The sequence below is a fragment of the Dryas octopetala genome, chromosome 3 (assembly GCF_963921425.1).
Source record: "Dryas octopetala chromosome 3, drDryOcto1.1, whole genome shotgun sequence".
Taxonomy (NCBI): Eukaryota; Viridiplantae; Streptophyta; class Magnoliopsida; order Rosales; family Rosaceae; genus Dryas; species Dryas octopetala.
The window spans coordinates 27,623,301-27,637,749 of record NC_141368.1 but is presented as its reverse complement, the minus strand read 5'-3'; the positions used below and the strand labels follow the sequence as shown (position 1 = coordinate 27,637,749).

Sequence of the window (14,449 nt, the reverse complement as noted above, 5' to 3'; positions counted from 1 at the left end):
TTAAAACTTTAAACTTACTTGAAAAAATGAAATTGAAACTTAAAACTTGAGTCTTGAGGGGCACTGGGCAGCAAGGGCGACGACAGGTGGCGTGGTGGTTGGTCTGGTGGTGGGGGTTGGGTTAGTGGGTTAAGTCTGTGTGGTGTGAGTTTTGAGAAGTTTAATTAAGAAAGGGAATGAGAGTGAAGAAGGGGGCGCACTGCACACACACAGGTTAGTAAGTTTTAGAGAGTTTTTTTTTTTTTTTTTCCTAGTTCCTAGCTCAAAACAACGTCGTTTTGAGCAGGAACTTAAAAAAAATAAAAATAAACAAACCTGGCCAAACGATGTCGTTTTGGCTAGGCAACAAACAGAGCAAAAAAAAAAAAAAGGGAAGAAGGCTATTGAACTGGTTTGTACTAGTCCGGCGAAGGGCGGCTAAGAGAAGTGAGGGTCGCCATCTAGAGATGGGAGGTAACGCAGCGTTAACCCTAGAACAGATATTCTGGAATTCACCATGAAATTGAGAAAACCTCAAGAATTATTTTATAAAATATGACATAATGCCCAAAACAGCCGAAACCCTAGTTGGCAATAAAATAAAATAGAAATTAAATAAACAAAAATTCAGAAAAACTTTAAATGCACTTTTAACCTAGTAAACAGCCTTATTTGGCCTAAAAAGCCCATAGATCACAAAAAAGTAGTGAGTTAGACTAGTCTCGCGATTCCCTTCGATTTGATATGCTATAGTATGATATTCTGAGCCAAACCCTCCGACTAGTATAAATCATTTCTTGGATTTGCGACGATCGAGCTGCTGCATGAACCTCTCCGCCATCCGTTCTACATCAGGAGGTCGTCATCCAGAGAGATGGGATGTTTTGGGCTTCTCAACTCGGCCGCCGGAGGGTCACTCGACCCCCCACCTTTGTATGTGGATTCGTCCCTGTGTTTGACTGAACATTGTCGCGCAGGTGAAGTTTAAAAAATTTTAGTTTGGGGGAGAAAGTTCAAACTCCCCAATAATTTTGGGGAATAAATTGTAATTAGCCTATATTATAATAATTATTTTAAAAAAAGAAAGTGAGTTGACTATTTTGGAGAGTGGTAATTAGGGGTGCAACTTGGGAATGTAACGAATGTTTGAAAGCCTTGGGATTAGCTCAAGTGGTGAGGGTGGGTATGGTATGGGTTAGAATTAGGCTAAATCTAGGATTCGATTCTTTCCAATGTAACCGAAAAAAATAACTTGGGAATGTTGGAAGGTCAACCCAAACATAACTGGTCCTTTATATTTGGGTTTGTTTGGGATTAAAAAAAAAAAAAAAAAAAAAAAAAAAAAAAAAAAAGAGGATACCACATACTCAATTGATGATAATTTCATAAGAACTCTTGCCCATTTTTATCGAGATGGGCTCAACCCAACACCACCTTGAACTACAAGAGATGAAATGACAAAATCTTATTATTTTGATCATTCAAAAATAAATATAACTATTGATTTATTCAAAATCCAAACTTAAAATATATTTTTAGGGTAAATCGTAAATTAAAATTTAATATCTCAACCCCTCCCTGCAACCCCTCCCTGCAACCCAGCCTCTCCCCACAACCCAGCCCCTCCCCCTCCCTGCAACCCAGGCCCTCCCCACAACCCAGCCCATCTCCGCAACTTAGCCTTTCCCCACATCCCAGCCCCTCCCTGCTGTTGGCAAAACAGACAGATCCGTCGCCCAGCATCACCATCGCCGTTGACCACCACCATCTTCTTCACCCTTCTCCCCCCTCGCCGCCCCTCTCCCCCCAACCCAAAGAAAAGAGAAACCCACTAGGATCGCATTGCTGGAAAAACTTCTGAACATCTGCAAAAAAAAAAAAAAAAAAAAAAGGTAAACTCATATGGAGGAAATTGAAAGAGACCCCATATCTCTTTCAACGCAAATAGATATGTAAATGATGTAGGACAAATGCATGAGAAGGAATTGAAGGAGTTGGAGGACCGGTCCACCAGCCCAAAGACCGGTCCTTAGATCCTCTGCCAGTACACCTTAGTTCCTCTGCCAGTACACTTAGTACACTTAGTTGACTTTTAACTTGTCTACTCAGTGATAGCCGCCCTTACTTATTTTCATTAGTCATGCTGATTGTCTTCCCCTGTTTTAAGGATTGCTCTTTGTGTTGAGAGGCACCTTACTGTTGGACCATTGGTACGTGATGAGTTCTCTCTTCCCTTTTGTACTTAGTGTTTCAGCTAGCTCCACCATGATGGTGGCTGATTGAGTGTTAGTCACTCAGCTCTCTTTTGATTGTATCTCAGTTCTCTTTTGATTGTAACCTCCCTATAAAAGGGATAGCCTGTGTGTAACTGGAAATTAATGAATATTGAAGATAATTTGTTTCCCCATTCTGAGAGTATCCTCTCTTTCTCTTTGTGTGTCAAAGAGAACCGTCCCTAGCCCAAGAGCTAGCCTCCCCAGCAACCCTGCTGCGTCAAAAGTGGTATCAGAGCGAGGACTACCCTTGCATCGATGGCCGCCGGCGACAATCCCGATTTGGCTAACCTCGCGGATTTACCCGAGGAGACCCGAGTTGTGATCACACAATTGTTCGAGACGTTGGAGCAGAGAATCGAGCGACGACTTGAACGATTAACGACCACCATGGAGCGCCTCCTGCCACCACCACCACGTGAGCGCGAACGTGGTCCAAGGGTAGTGAATGCCCCTCATCAAGAAGATAATGGTGACTCCACCGACGAAGAGATTGAAGATGCACTCTTTAACGAAGTGCCACCCCGAGGGAACAACCATGGTGATTTTCGAATGAAGATGGACCTTCCATCTTTCAATGGCAGACTGGGGGTTGAAGAATTCCTTGATTGGTTAGTCGAGGTTGAAAGTTTCTTTGAATACATGGAAGTTCCAGAAGAGAAGAAAGTTAAGTTTGTCTCATACAAACTTAAGGGAGGAGCATCAGCCTGGTGGGAACAACTGCAAATGATGCGAACTCGACAACAAAAAGCTCGAATACGGTCTTGGCACCGGATGAAACAACTAATGAGAGGCCGATTTCTTCCCCTTGACTATGACCAAATCTTATTCCAGCAATATCAGAGTTGTCAACAAGGTAATCGATCTGTACAAGATTATGATTTTGAGTTCAACCGTTTGTCGGTTCGTAACGCATTGACAGAAACAGAAGGTCAATTGGTTTCCCGATTCATTGGAGGGTTGAGGCGAGATGTACAAGACTTGGTCTCTTTGCACCCTGTTTCTACTTTGAATATGGCAGTTCAGCTAGCAAAGAGAGCTGAGTTACAGTTGAATCGGCGATCTCCTCGTGTTCCACCCCCTGGAAGGACGTATAATGCTCCACCTTCCCCACTTCCTAATCTAGAGCAAGATAAGAGTAAGATGGCAACCCGAGCCCCAGAGCCGAGCCAATCAAAAAACCGAGCCCCCACTCGTAACCCTGTTGGTGCTAAGCAAGATGCAAGTTCTTCCAACTACAAGCCTAACAGCACCAACCCCTATGCAGTCCCTAGAGGAAACACTTGTTTTAGGTGTGGTCAACCTGGCCATTACTCTAACCGTTGTCCCAACCGTGCTGTTAACATAGCCACCCATGAAAATGCAGATGGCAACACCGAAGATTACTACCCAGAAGATGAACACACGCAGGAGGAAGATCCATCAACATGGACTTTTGGAGACGAGGGCCTATCCCTTGTGGTTAGGCACTTATTATACACCCCGCGGAAGGAGGCTGATACTCAGCGTCACAGCATCTTCAAAACTCGATGTACCGTCAATGGGCGAGTTTGTGACGTGATCATCGATGGTGGGAGTAGTGAAAACATAGTCTCAAAGACTATGGTGGAGAAATTGGGCCTAAGTACAAAGAAGCACAAGTACCCCTATAGCATCGGGTGGATTAAGGAGGTTGGCAAAACAGAGGTAACTGAACAATGTGACATCTCCTTTTCCATTGGTAAAAATTATCAAGATGTTGTGATTTGTGATGTAGTGGATATGGATGCTTGCCATATGTTACTTGGGAGGCCATGGCAATTTGACAAAGATACTCTTCATAGGGGCAGAGATAACACATATACCTTTTACCAAGGTATTACAAAGATTGTCCTTGCTCCTGTGAGAGCAGGAAGTCGCCCTTTACCACCACAATCAGAGGGCAATTCCTTCTTGGTAGTCCCGGATATTGCTAAGGAGATGGGAGAGTCCAATCAAGTCTTTGCTGTAGTAGTAAAAGGAGAAATGGAGGTTCCAGGTGGAGAACTCGAGATTCCAGATGAGGTGAAGCCATTGTTAGCTGAATTCATGGATTTGGTACCGAAAGACTTGCCGGACGAGCTACCACCCATGCGCGACATCCAGCACCATATTGACCTCATACCGGGAGCGAGCTTGCCAAACCTTCCCCATTACCGAATGTGTCCAAAGGAGTTCGAGATCTTGCAAGGACAAGTAGACGACTTGTTAAAGAAAGGACTAATTCGGGAGAGCATGAACCCATGCGCTGTGCCCGCCTTACTCACTCCAAAGAAAGATGGTAGTTGGCGTATGTGTGTTGACAGCCGAGCTATCAACAAAATTACGGTGAAGTATAGGTTCCCTATACCACGGCTAGATGATATGTTGGATCAATTGGCTAGTTCCAAAGTATTTTCCAAGATTGATCTCAAGAGTGGCTATCACCAAATTCGTATTCGACCGGGTGATGAGTGGAAGACGGCTTTCAAAACAAGAGATGGGCTCTTTGAGTGGCTAGTCATGCCTTTCGGATTATCTAACGCACCAAGTACATTCATGAGGCTTATGAATCAGGTATTTAAGCCCTTTATTGGAAAATTTGTTGTTGTCTATTTTGATGATATCTTGATTTACAGCCACCATGAAGCCGATCACCTACATCATTTGAGAGAGGTGTTTATGGCATTAAGGCAAAACAGCCTGTTTGCTAACATGAAGAAGTGCACCTTCTTAACAGATAGCCTAATCTTTTTGGGTTATGTGATAAGTGCTGAAGGCATTAAAGTTGATGAATCCAAAGTAAAGGCAATCCGAGAATGGCCCACACCGAAAACAATTAGTGATGTTCGAAGTTTTCATGGCCTTGCCACCTTCTACCAAAGGTTTGTGAGGAATTTTAGCATTGTGGCTGCCCCTCTCACTGATTGCTTGAAACAAAAACAGCTCCAGTGGAGTAAAGCCGCTGAACAGAGCTTCTCTGACATCAAGGAGAAATTGACAACTGCACCAGTCTTAATTCTGCCCAGCTTTGACAAGGTGTTTGAAGTTGATTGTGATGCATCTATTGTGGGCATTGGGGCTGTTCTATCCCAAGAAGGCAGACCTGTGGCTTACTTTAGCGAAAAGCTTAGTGAATCTCGACAGAAATGGACAACTTATGAGCTTGAGTTGTATGCAGTGGTTCAGGCCCTACATCATTGGGAGCAATATTTGATTCAAAGGGAGTTTGTGTTGAACACCGACCATGAAGCCCTTAAATACCTCAACAATACCACGAAGTTAAACCGTATGCATGCTCGGTGGGTTGCCTACATTCAGCGGTTTACATTCTCCTTGAAACATAAATCCGGAAAACTCAACAAAGTGGCGGATGCCTTGAGTCGTCGAGCCTTGTTACTTACCACCGTGCGCAATGAGGTAATTGGTTTTGAGTACTTGAAAGGCTTATATGCAGATGATGAGGATTTCAGGGAAAAATGGGAGCAATGCAATTCAGAAGGACCAACCAATGGGCAATTTCAGATTCAAGAAGGGTATCTCTTCATGGATACACGCCTCTGCATTCCAAGAGGTTCCTTACGTGATCATATCATCAGGGAAGTTCATGGTGGAGGTCTGGGAGGACATATGGGCAGAGATAAAAGCGTTTCTATGGTGGAGGAACGATATTATTGGCCTCAGTTGAAGCGCGAAGTAGACAAGTATGTTCGGCGTTGTTACTCTTGCCAAACTGCCAAGGGTGTAGCTCAAAATACTGGATTATACACGCCACTCCCAATCCCATAAGCTCCTTGGGAGGATTTGTCCATGGACTTCGTCTTGGGTCTTCCGCGAACTCAACGTGGTATGGATTCTATCTTTGTTGTTGTTGATAGATTTTCAAAAATGGTACATTTCATACCTTGCAAGAAGACATCAGACGCAAGTCACATTGCCCAATTATTCTTCCGAGAAGTGGTTCGCTTGCACGGATTACCTAAGACAATCGGCTCGGATCGTGATAGCAAATTCCTTAGCCACTTTTGGCGTGATTTATGGAAACGATTGGATACTTCTTTGAAGTATAGCACTACATGCCATCCCCAAACCGACGGCCAAACTGAAGTGGTAAACCGAACATTGGGGAACATCTTAAGGAGCCTCACAAGAGAGAAACCGAAGCAATGGGACGTTACATTGTCTCAAGCAGAATTCGCCTTCAACAACACACCAAATCGTTCCACTGGCAAGACACCATTTGAGATTGTGTACGGTCGTCGTCCTTCTCACACTCTTGATCTAGTTCCACTACCAAAATTGCCAGGAATGAACATTGTGGCAAAACACATGATTGAGAAGTTTGCAACAGTTCATGCGGAGGTAAAAGAAAAGCTGGAAAAATCAGCTATGAAATATAAAGAGGATGCAGACAAACACCGCCGTGAGAAGCTCTTTGATGTTGGAGACATGGTCATGGTTCATTTGCGGAAAGAACGGTTTCCTGTTGGCACGTACAACAAACTTAAGCAGAAGAAGATTGGCCCATTTCAAATCCTACAAAAGGTTAATGACAATGCTTATGTGGTGGACCTACCAAGTGAGTACAATATCTCCAAAACCTTCAATGTGAAAGATTTATTTGAGTATCACACCCCAGAGTATCAATTCTTGCCCATGGAGAACTCGGGGTCGAGTTCTTTTCAAGAGGGAGGGACTGATGTAGGACAAATGCATGAGAAGGAATTGAAGGAGTTGGAGGATCGGTCCACCAGCCCAAAGACCGGTCCTTAGATCCTCTGCCAGTACACCTTAGTTCCTCTGCCAGTACACTTAGTACACTTAGTTGACTTTTAACTTGTCTACTCAGTGATAGCCGCCCTTACTTATTTTCATTAGTCATGCTGATTGTCTTCCCCTGTTTTAAGGATTGCTCTTTGTGTTGAGAGGCACCTTACTGTTGGACCATTGGTACGTGATGAGTTCTCTCTTCCCTTTTGTACTTAGTGTTTCAGCTAGCTCCACCATGATGGTGGCTGATTGAGTGTTAGTCACTCAGCTCTCTTTTGATTGTATCTCAGTTCTCTTTTGATTGTAACCTCCCTATAAAAGGGATAGCCTGTGTGTAACTGGAAATTAATGAATATTGAAGATAATTTGTTTCCCCATTCTGAGAGTATCCTCTCTTTCTCTTTGTGTGTCAAAGAGAACCGTCCCTAGCCCAAGAGCTAGCCTCCCCAGCAACCCTGCTGCGTCAGTAAAAGAAGGAAGAAGAAGAAGAAAGCGGTAGATTGGAAATTATGAGGAAGATTTCGGCAGCAGATCGGTATGTCTGAGATGGGTTTTGGGTTAGCAGAGGAAATTATGCTCTTGCTTTTGGTGATTGGAAATTTCAGATAGGAGGTAAACAAGTTGGTATTGTTGGACTAGGAAACATTGGTTACATTGGTATTGTTGGTATTGTTTAATGGTTTTTTTTCTGGATCTAATGCTTTTCTCCATCTGCAGGTGTTGAGCGGCGACGGATCTACGACATCGTCTTGGGTCATCGACATTGTCAATTTTGCCAACAGCGGGGAGGGGCTGGGTTGTGGGGAGGGGGAGGGGGAGGGGGAGGGGGAGGGGGTCGGGCTGGGCTGGGTTGGGTTGGGGGGAGAGGGGTGAAGAAGATGGTGGTTTAGGGGATTGCTCAGGTGGGTGAGGGAAGGAAAAATATTTTGTTTTTGACCAAAAAAAAAAAATTAAAAAGAATTTTTTTTTTGTAAATGATTTTTCTGTTTTTTTTAATATAAAAATATTTTTTTTTTACATGTGGCAGCTTAGGTGGCTAATTAGAGTTCAAATGGATGAAATTAAGGTGAAAAGACGAAAATATTCATGACACGTCATCAAAATGAAACAAAATGAAAGTTGAGGCATGTATTTGTAAGTTTTTGAATTAGAGATACTAACTTGAAATTCGAGATAAAATTGAAGTATTAAATTGTAATTTACCTATATTTTTATTTTTACCGATATCATACATGCATATATAATGGTTCTTTAGAAGGATGAACACTTTTTTTTTTTTTTTTGTGGTGAATTTTCTTTGTCGAACATTTGGTAGTAGTGCCTTCGTTTGACGCAGTGAGAATTCATTGCAATTGTTCTAGAGATGGACTATATATATGTGTATATAAATTCAGGTTAAAATCAGGTTCGAACATATAGAGTCTCGATTCAAATTAAATAAAATAAAAATAAGATAAGTTATTCCCAAGAATAAAAAAAAATGCAATGCACCTAAAAATATCAAACTAAAGGACATTATAATGCGCATATGAGCTTCCAACAATGTAAAAAGGCTACCTAGCACTGGGCATTCTTGCCGAGGGCTCAACAAATGCATATTCAGCTTGCATCTACATCTCCAAAAGCTGCACATGCATCTACATTTGCATTTTGTGCTAATTTTGGAGTTATATATGTTGTATTTATGAGATTTTAAGTTAATTTGGAGTTATATATACAGTTTTTATGTTTCAAATGCAGACTAATTTTTTCCTACGAGGCAAGTTTTGTGACAAGTCAATTATGGGTTAAGTTTTTTTTCTCATTTTGGCCTACTAGGTAAAAAATTCATAAAAACAATGGTCGGGTTGACATTGAACTTGAGTTTGAGCGGGTTTTACTGTTTCTAACCCGTCCATACGGATTGAAAAGGCAGGAATTGGATTCGGCGGGTTGGAGTTGACCCGCCCCAGGTTGTGAATTTGTGATGTATCTGTCCAAGAAATCAGGCTAGGGAAGCAAAATAGACTTACCTTTATTTTTTCGGGTCTGAAATAGAAATATAGAATTGCCACCATCTCCAACTTGGGCTATATATGTACATATTTTGCTATAAAATCCAGAACACGAGCTCTATCGTCTTTGTTCCCAAACTTAACTCTCAAGCTGAAAAAATGCCTCTCAAGCTGTTGGATGCCACCGTCTCCACCTTTGACAGTGTGTTTGAGAAATTCAGGGCTGACGCACCCAAAAACAAAGCCAATCTCATCCTCTTCTTGGCTGACAAGGACCCTTCTACCTCTCTTAGCTGGTGCCCTGGTATTTAATTTACTTCCAACATTATTTTTCTTTTTTCTTTTTTGTTTGGTGTATATTGTGCAAGAAAATTACTAGTACCCATGATAGAGTTCTTGTGAAATTTCTGTTTTCTCTCTGGGCTTTTATTTTGATTGTTTTGGTTTGGTATTTACAACCATCGTATACAGAAAAGGTACTAGCATTGTACCTCATGATAGAATTCTTGTCAATACTTGTAAGTTGTTACTGTAATCTCTTTGGTTTTGCAATACTGATTCTAGGTGTGTATTTGTGTTCATTGAAAATTTGTTAAGAAATCTGGGCAAAACTGATTCAAATCAGAACATTCAAAATCCAAGAAAATTGACTTGGACTCTTCATAGATTCAGTTGTGTAGATAATGTCGCATTTTTCACCTTTTGAAAAATCTCTATTCTTTTGTTTTGAAGGGAGCTCATGATCACTGTCTTCTTCAACTTCATTGGCCAATTTACATTGAGGGTCTGCTCACTTTATATACCATTTTTTATTCCAAATTCTACATAAACCTTGTCATTAGTTTTTCGATAGTTTTGGTTGAAAATTGCTTCTTAGCCTTTCTCACCATGGATACTAAAAGAAGGAAATTGCTATTGTGCCATGAGAGCTTGCAGCACAATAGCATTCTCTATTGGTTTAAGCAAGCTTCTGTTTTGAGGGAGCCCTGATGTAAAAATGGGTGCTCGGTGCATTTTAGAAAAATGAAGTTGGTTCCATGCCCGTCATTTTAAGAATAGCTTGTGTATTGAGGGAGCTTGAATGTGAAAATGGATTCTTGGAGCTAGTTAGCAAAAGACGCTGCTATGGTGCATTGAGAGCAGCTCATTTCCTAAAATCTCAATTTTTTTTTTTTTTATTTAGTATTGGAAAATCTTGTGTGATGAAGGGCCCTTGGCATGAAATTTCTCCAATAGGACAATTGTTACTTGCTAACATGCTCTGAGCATCCATGATAAGAAGGAAGGCTGCAAAGGGCAGACCTTTACCAGATCTCTTCAAATTGCCTTGTGAGAGTTGTAGATATTGAATCAAGCAGAGAGAGGCAAAAATGATCATGATCCTGATCCTATTGAAACTCATCCTGGTGATGCATCCTCAGACATGTCAAATCATGAAACATTATTTTGCTATGTCGTCAAGTAAAACTACAGTGATCAGGAGCTCACATAAAAGAACTAGTATTATGCTTCTCCTACTAAAGACTGTCATAGAAACTTCTTGGGAGGAGGATCCTCTAATTTATTGAGAAAATTATTTTCAACATAAATTCAGTGTGCAATTGTATGTCACTGATTTGCCCTTTTCTGTGCCAGATTGTGTGAGAGCTGAACCTGTTATCTACAAAAAGTTGGAAGCTACACCTGATGATGTTGCACTTTTGAGAGCATATGTTGGAGATAGACCAACATGGAGGACTCCACAGCACCCATGGAGAGTAGACTCAAGGTTTAAGTTGACTGGAGTTCCAACACTAGTCCGCTGGGAAAATGATGCAGTGAAGGGTCGCCTTGAAGACTATGAAGCCCACGTTGAAAACAAAATTGATGCACTTGTTGCTGGAAATTAAGCTTTTACCATTTCAATATCTAAGATGGATGAATTTCGGTATGTCTTATGACTTGTTAGACTTATGACATTATTGTGTTTCTGGATACTTTAATAGCTGATAAGAATAATGTCATAGTTTTCAGAGACAATGAAAATAAAGGCTTCATGCTGGTTACAACATGCAATTTACAACGTAGATATTATGGGTGACCGATTAACAATACTTTAAACTTGTTGCAGTTTACAGCAGCAAGTTGTTCTTGTTTCTTCTGTGAACTTGCTTTTGATTACAGTCTAGCAGATAGATGTATGTCCACTGCCCAGAATTTGATTTTCGAGTTCAACTGAATTCTTCAACTATAATCCTCTTTTAAAAATGATTGTCTTCTCTCACCAAAAAGTGTTTGCCTTCTTTCTTGTTCATATCCACGGTGGATTTGAAACCTAAGACATTACCCAAACTCACCCTTTATAATAAAATAATTAACAAAGTAGCGAAAAGGTTACAGAATTTTTATCAATTTTCGAAGAAATTAAAGTGTAATTGGGTTGTATTCTGTTGTGTCATTATGGATTCGATATTATATGACCTTAATGCGATTGGTTTGGTGAATCTTGTTAGATATTGATATTAATCTAACCTATTTATTAATTGTGTAATGCTTATTTCATTCTAATTTGAAACTCAAAAGACCGGTGCATATCTATTAACTAAAACCATCATTCGTAAAATAAAAATGATTGAATCCATTTGATGCATATATATACTAATAAAATAAAATAAAATCCTCTAATTCTACAAGGATTAATACAATACTAGATTAAGAAATGAAAAAAAAAAAAAATATTAATTTTCTTCTCACTATACTAGTAAAACAGGGTTTTCTTGTTAAGAACAGAGTGTTTAGATAATGTATGCTAGAGTTGGGAAAGATACGTTATTCAATTCAATAGCAAGGTTGGCTTATAAATAGCCTTACAAGATAACTCAAATGAAACAAAGTGCAGCCCACGTTTAACAACCTAATAACGTGGTAAGTGGCTAAAGAATAGGTCAAACTAAACAACAAGTCCCTTAACAATAGGGATTATTTAACAGAGCAGTATACCCAAAATACTAACAACTTTAACATCCTCCCTTAAACTAAATGCACTTCAGTTTACACATGGATTCAAACAAACTCCAAGCAGGTTGGCATCTTCACAAAGGCTTCCAGTTTCAATGGTTTTGTAAAAATATCAGCTATCTGCTCTTGACTTGGGCAATGAATCAGTTCCACCACTCCCTCCTTAGTAAGATCACGAAGAAAGTGAAATCTGATATCTATGTGCTTGCTCCTCCCATGCATTACAGGATTTTTTGACAACTTAATAGCTGAACTATTGTCACAGAAAATTGGAGTAACCTCATGTTGTGAGCAGCATAACTCTTCGAGCAATCTTCTCATCCAAACAGCCTGACATGCACACGAAGCTGCAGCAATAAACTCAGCTTCAGTTGTTGATAGAGTGACCACAGGTTGCTTTCTCGATGACCAAGCCACAGCAGCTGAACTTAACATAAATGCATATCCTGAAGTACTCTTTCGATCCTCCAAGTCACCACCATAGTCATTGTCACTAAATCCCACCAAATTTGATTCAGTTTTTCTTTTATAAAACAATCCAAAATTGACAGTCCCCTTTAGATAACGCAGAGCTCTTTTTGCTGCTCCCAAATGTAGCTCTGTAGGTGATTCCATAAATCTGCTAATGAGACTCACTACAAACATTAGATCAGGTCGTGTGGCTGTTAAGTACATCAAACTTCCCACAATCTGTTTGTAATGAGTGCTATCAACTTTTATCCCATCAACATCCTTAGTGAGCTTAGTTCCTGGCACAATCGGATTTTGAACAAAGTTGCAGTTGCTCATTTGAAATTTTTCAAGCACTTTCTGAGCATACTTCTTTTGCCCAATAAAGATCCCACTAGTTGTTTGCTTTACTTCAATACCTAGGAAATAGTGCATTTTCCCTAGATCTGTCATCTCAAACTCATCCATCATAGACTTCTTAAACTCATCATACATTGCCTCATGTATATATAAGATCATCTACATAAAGGCAAACAATTAAGATCTTACCTTTATCGGCTGTTTTGATGAACAAAGTATGTTCATAGGGGCACTTCTTGAAGCCTTCTTTCACAAAGTAAGACTCTATACGACTATACCAAGCTCGAGGAGCTTGTTTAAGTCCATATAAAGCCTTTTTGAGTTTATACACCTTCTGCTCATTGCCCTTATGTTCATTCCCAGGAGGTTGTGCAACAAAGACTTCTTCACTTAGTTCACCATGCAAGAAAGCGGACTTCACGTCTAACTGATAGATTGTCCACTTCTTTTGGGTAGTAAGAGAGATCACAAGTCGAATTGTGTCTAGCAAGAGAGATCCACTCCATGTTGTTGAGTGTATCCTTTTGTGACCAACCGTGCCTTGTATTTGTCCACTTCTCCATTTTCATTGAGCTTGGTCTTATATACCCACTTTACCCCAATCTTCTTTCCACCATCAGGTAATTCTGTCAATTCCCATGTATTATTTTTTTTTATAGTTGCTATCTCGTAATCCATTGCCTTTCTCCACTTTTCACTTTTCACAGCTTCATCATATAAAATGGGATCACTATCTGCAAACATGGCAAGATAAACCATGTCTTTCTCCTCAGAAATACCTTTTCCACTCTCATAGTCATGCATCCAAGCTGGTTCTTTCCTGATTCGTCCTTCATTGAGGCTAGACGAATTTGCATCCAAGCACTCATCTGCAACATCGTGGTCTTCCATTGCTTCTTCTGTGTTGTCATTGAGAATGGCTTCATGTTCTCCATCATTGACATCAAAAACAGCAGTATAATCATCAGCTATGACATTTTCTTCATCACTTTCGCTCCAGTCCAAATCAGCTATGATGGCTTCTTTGTGATTCTCATCCCAATTCCAACTATTGTCTTCTTCAAACACCACATCCCTACTTACTATTATTTTTTTTGAAACTGGATCATATAGCTCATACGCCTTTGACTCGTCACTGACTCCAAGTAGCACACATTTCAGACTCTTATCATCAAGCTTTGTCCTCTTGTTATCTGGAACATGGACATGAGATATACAGCCAAACACTCTGAAATAATGAACTGATGGTTTGGAACCGCTCCAAGCTTCTTCTGGAGTTTTGTTTCTCACTGCAAAAGTTGGACTTCTATTCAGAACATGAACTGTCTAATTGACTGCTTCAGGCCAGAGAGTCTTTGGAATATTCTTTGCTGAAAGCATGCTCCGCACCATGTTCATAATGGTTCGATTCTTCCTCTCCACAACACCGTTCTGTTGAGGAGTGTATGCAGCTGTCAATTGTCTACGAATTCCATGTACATTGCAAAAGTTGGTGAACTCTTGTGATGTAAATTCTCCTCCACGATCAATACGAAGACCTTGTATATATGCACCTGTTTCTTTCTCAACACGACTCTTATAATTTTGGAAAGTAACAAAAGCTTCTGACTTCTCTACCAGGAAATAGAC

General features: G+C 40.4%; 2 protein-coding genes and 1 pseudogene across 2 annotated transcripts; 2 read left to right on the top strand and 1 right to left on the bottom strand.

Annotated features, from left to right (window-relative positions):
* The first annotated feature begins 2,510 nt into the window (after positions 1-2,510).
* LOC147292210 (uncharacterized) lies at positions 2,511-6,038 on the top strand. Its single transcript, XM_086236148.1, has one exon. It carries the CDS (start codon positions 2,511-2,513, stop codon positions 6,036-6,038), a length of 3,528 nt encoding a protein of 1,175 aa, XP_086092274.1.
* A 3,033-nt stretch (positions 6,039-9,071) lies between these two features.
* Positions 9,072-11,079, top strand: LOC147292209 (Thioredoxin superfamily protein). The gene is made up of 2 exons (XM_086237410.1): positions 9,072-9,317; positions 10,649-11,079. The coding sequence occupies exons 1-2, from the start codon at positions 9,095-9,097 to the stop codon at positions 10,900-10,902; spliced, it is 477 nt and encodes a 158-aa protein (XP_086093536.1). The 5' UTR covers positions 9,072-9,094; the 3' UTR covers positions 10,903-11,079.
* Positions 11,080-12,055: 976 nt separating this feature from the next.
* LOC147292208 (secreted RxLR effector protein 161 pseudogene) lies at positions 12,056-12,799 on the bottom strand (annotated as a pseudogene).
* Positions 12,800-14,449: the final 1,650 nt, after the last annotated feature.

Coding starts and splice junctions, on each gene's coding strand:
- LOC147292210 (XM_086236148.1), top strand. CDS start 2,511: ATGGCCGCCGGCGACAATCCCGATTTGGCTAACCTCGCGGATTTACCC.
- LOC147292209 (XM_086237410.1), top strand. CDS start 9,095: ATGTACATATTTTGCTATAAAATCCAGAACACGAGCTCTATCGTCTTT. Junction 9,318..10,648: donor CTCTCTTAGCTGGTGCCCTG/GTATTTAATTTA, acceptor TTTCTGTGCCAG/ATTGTGTGAGAGCTGAACCT.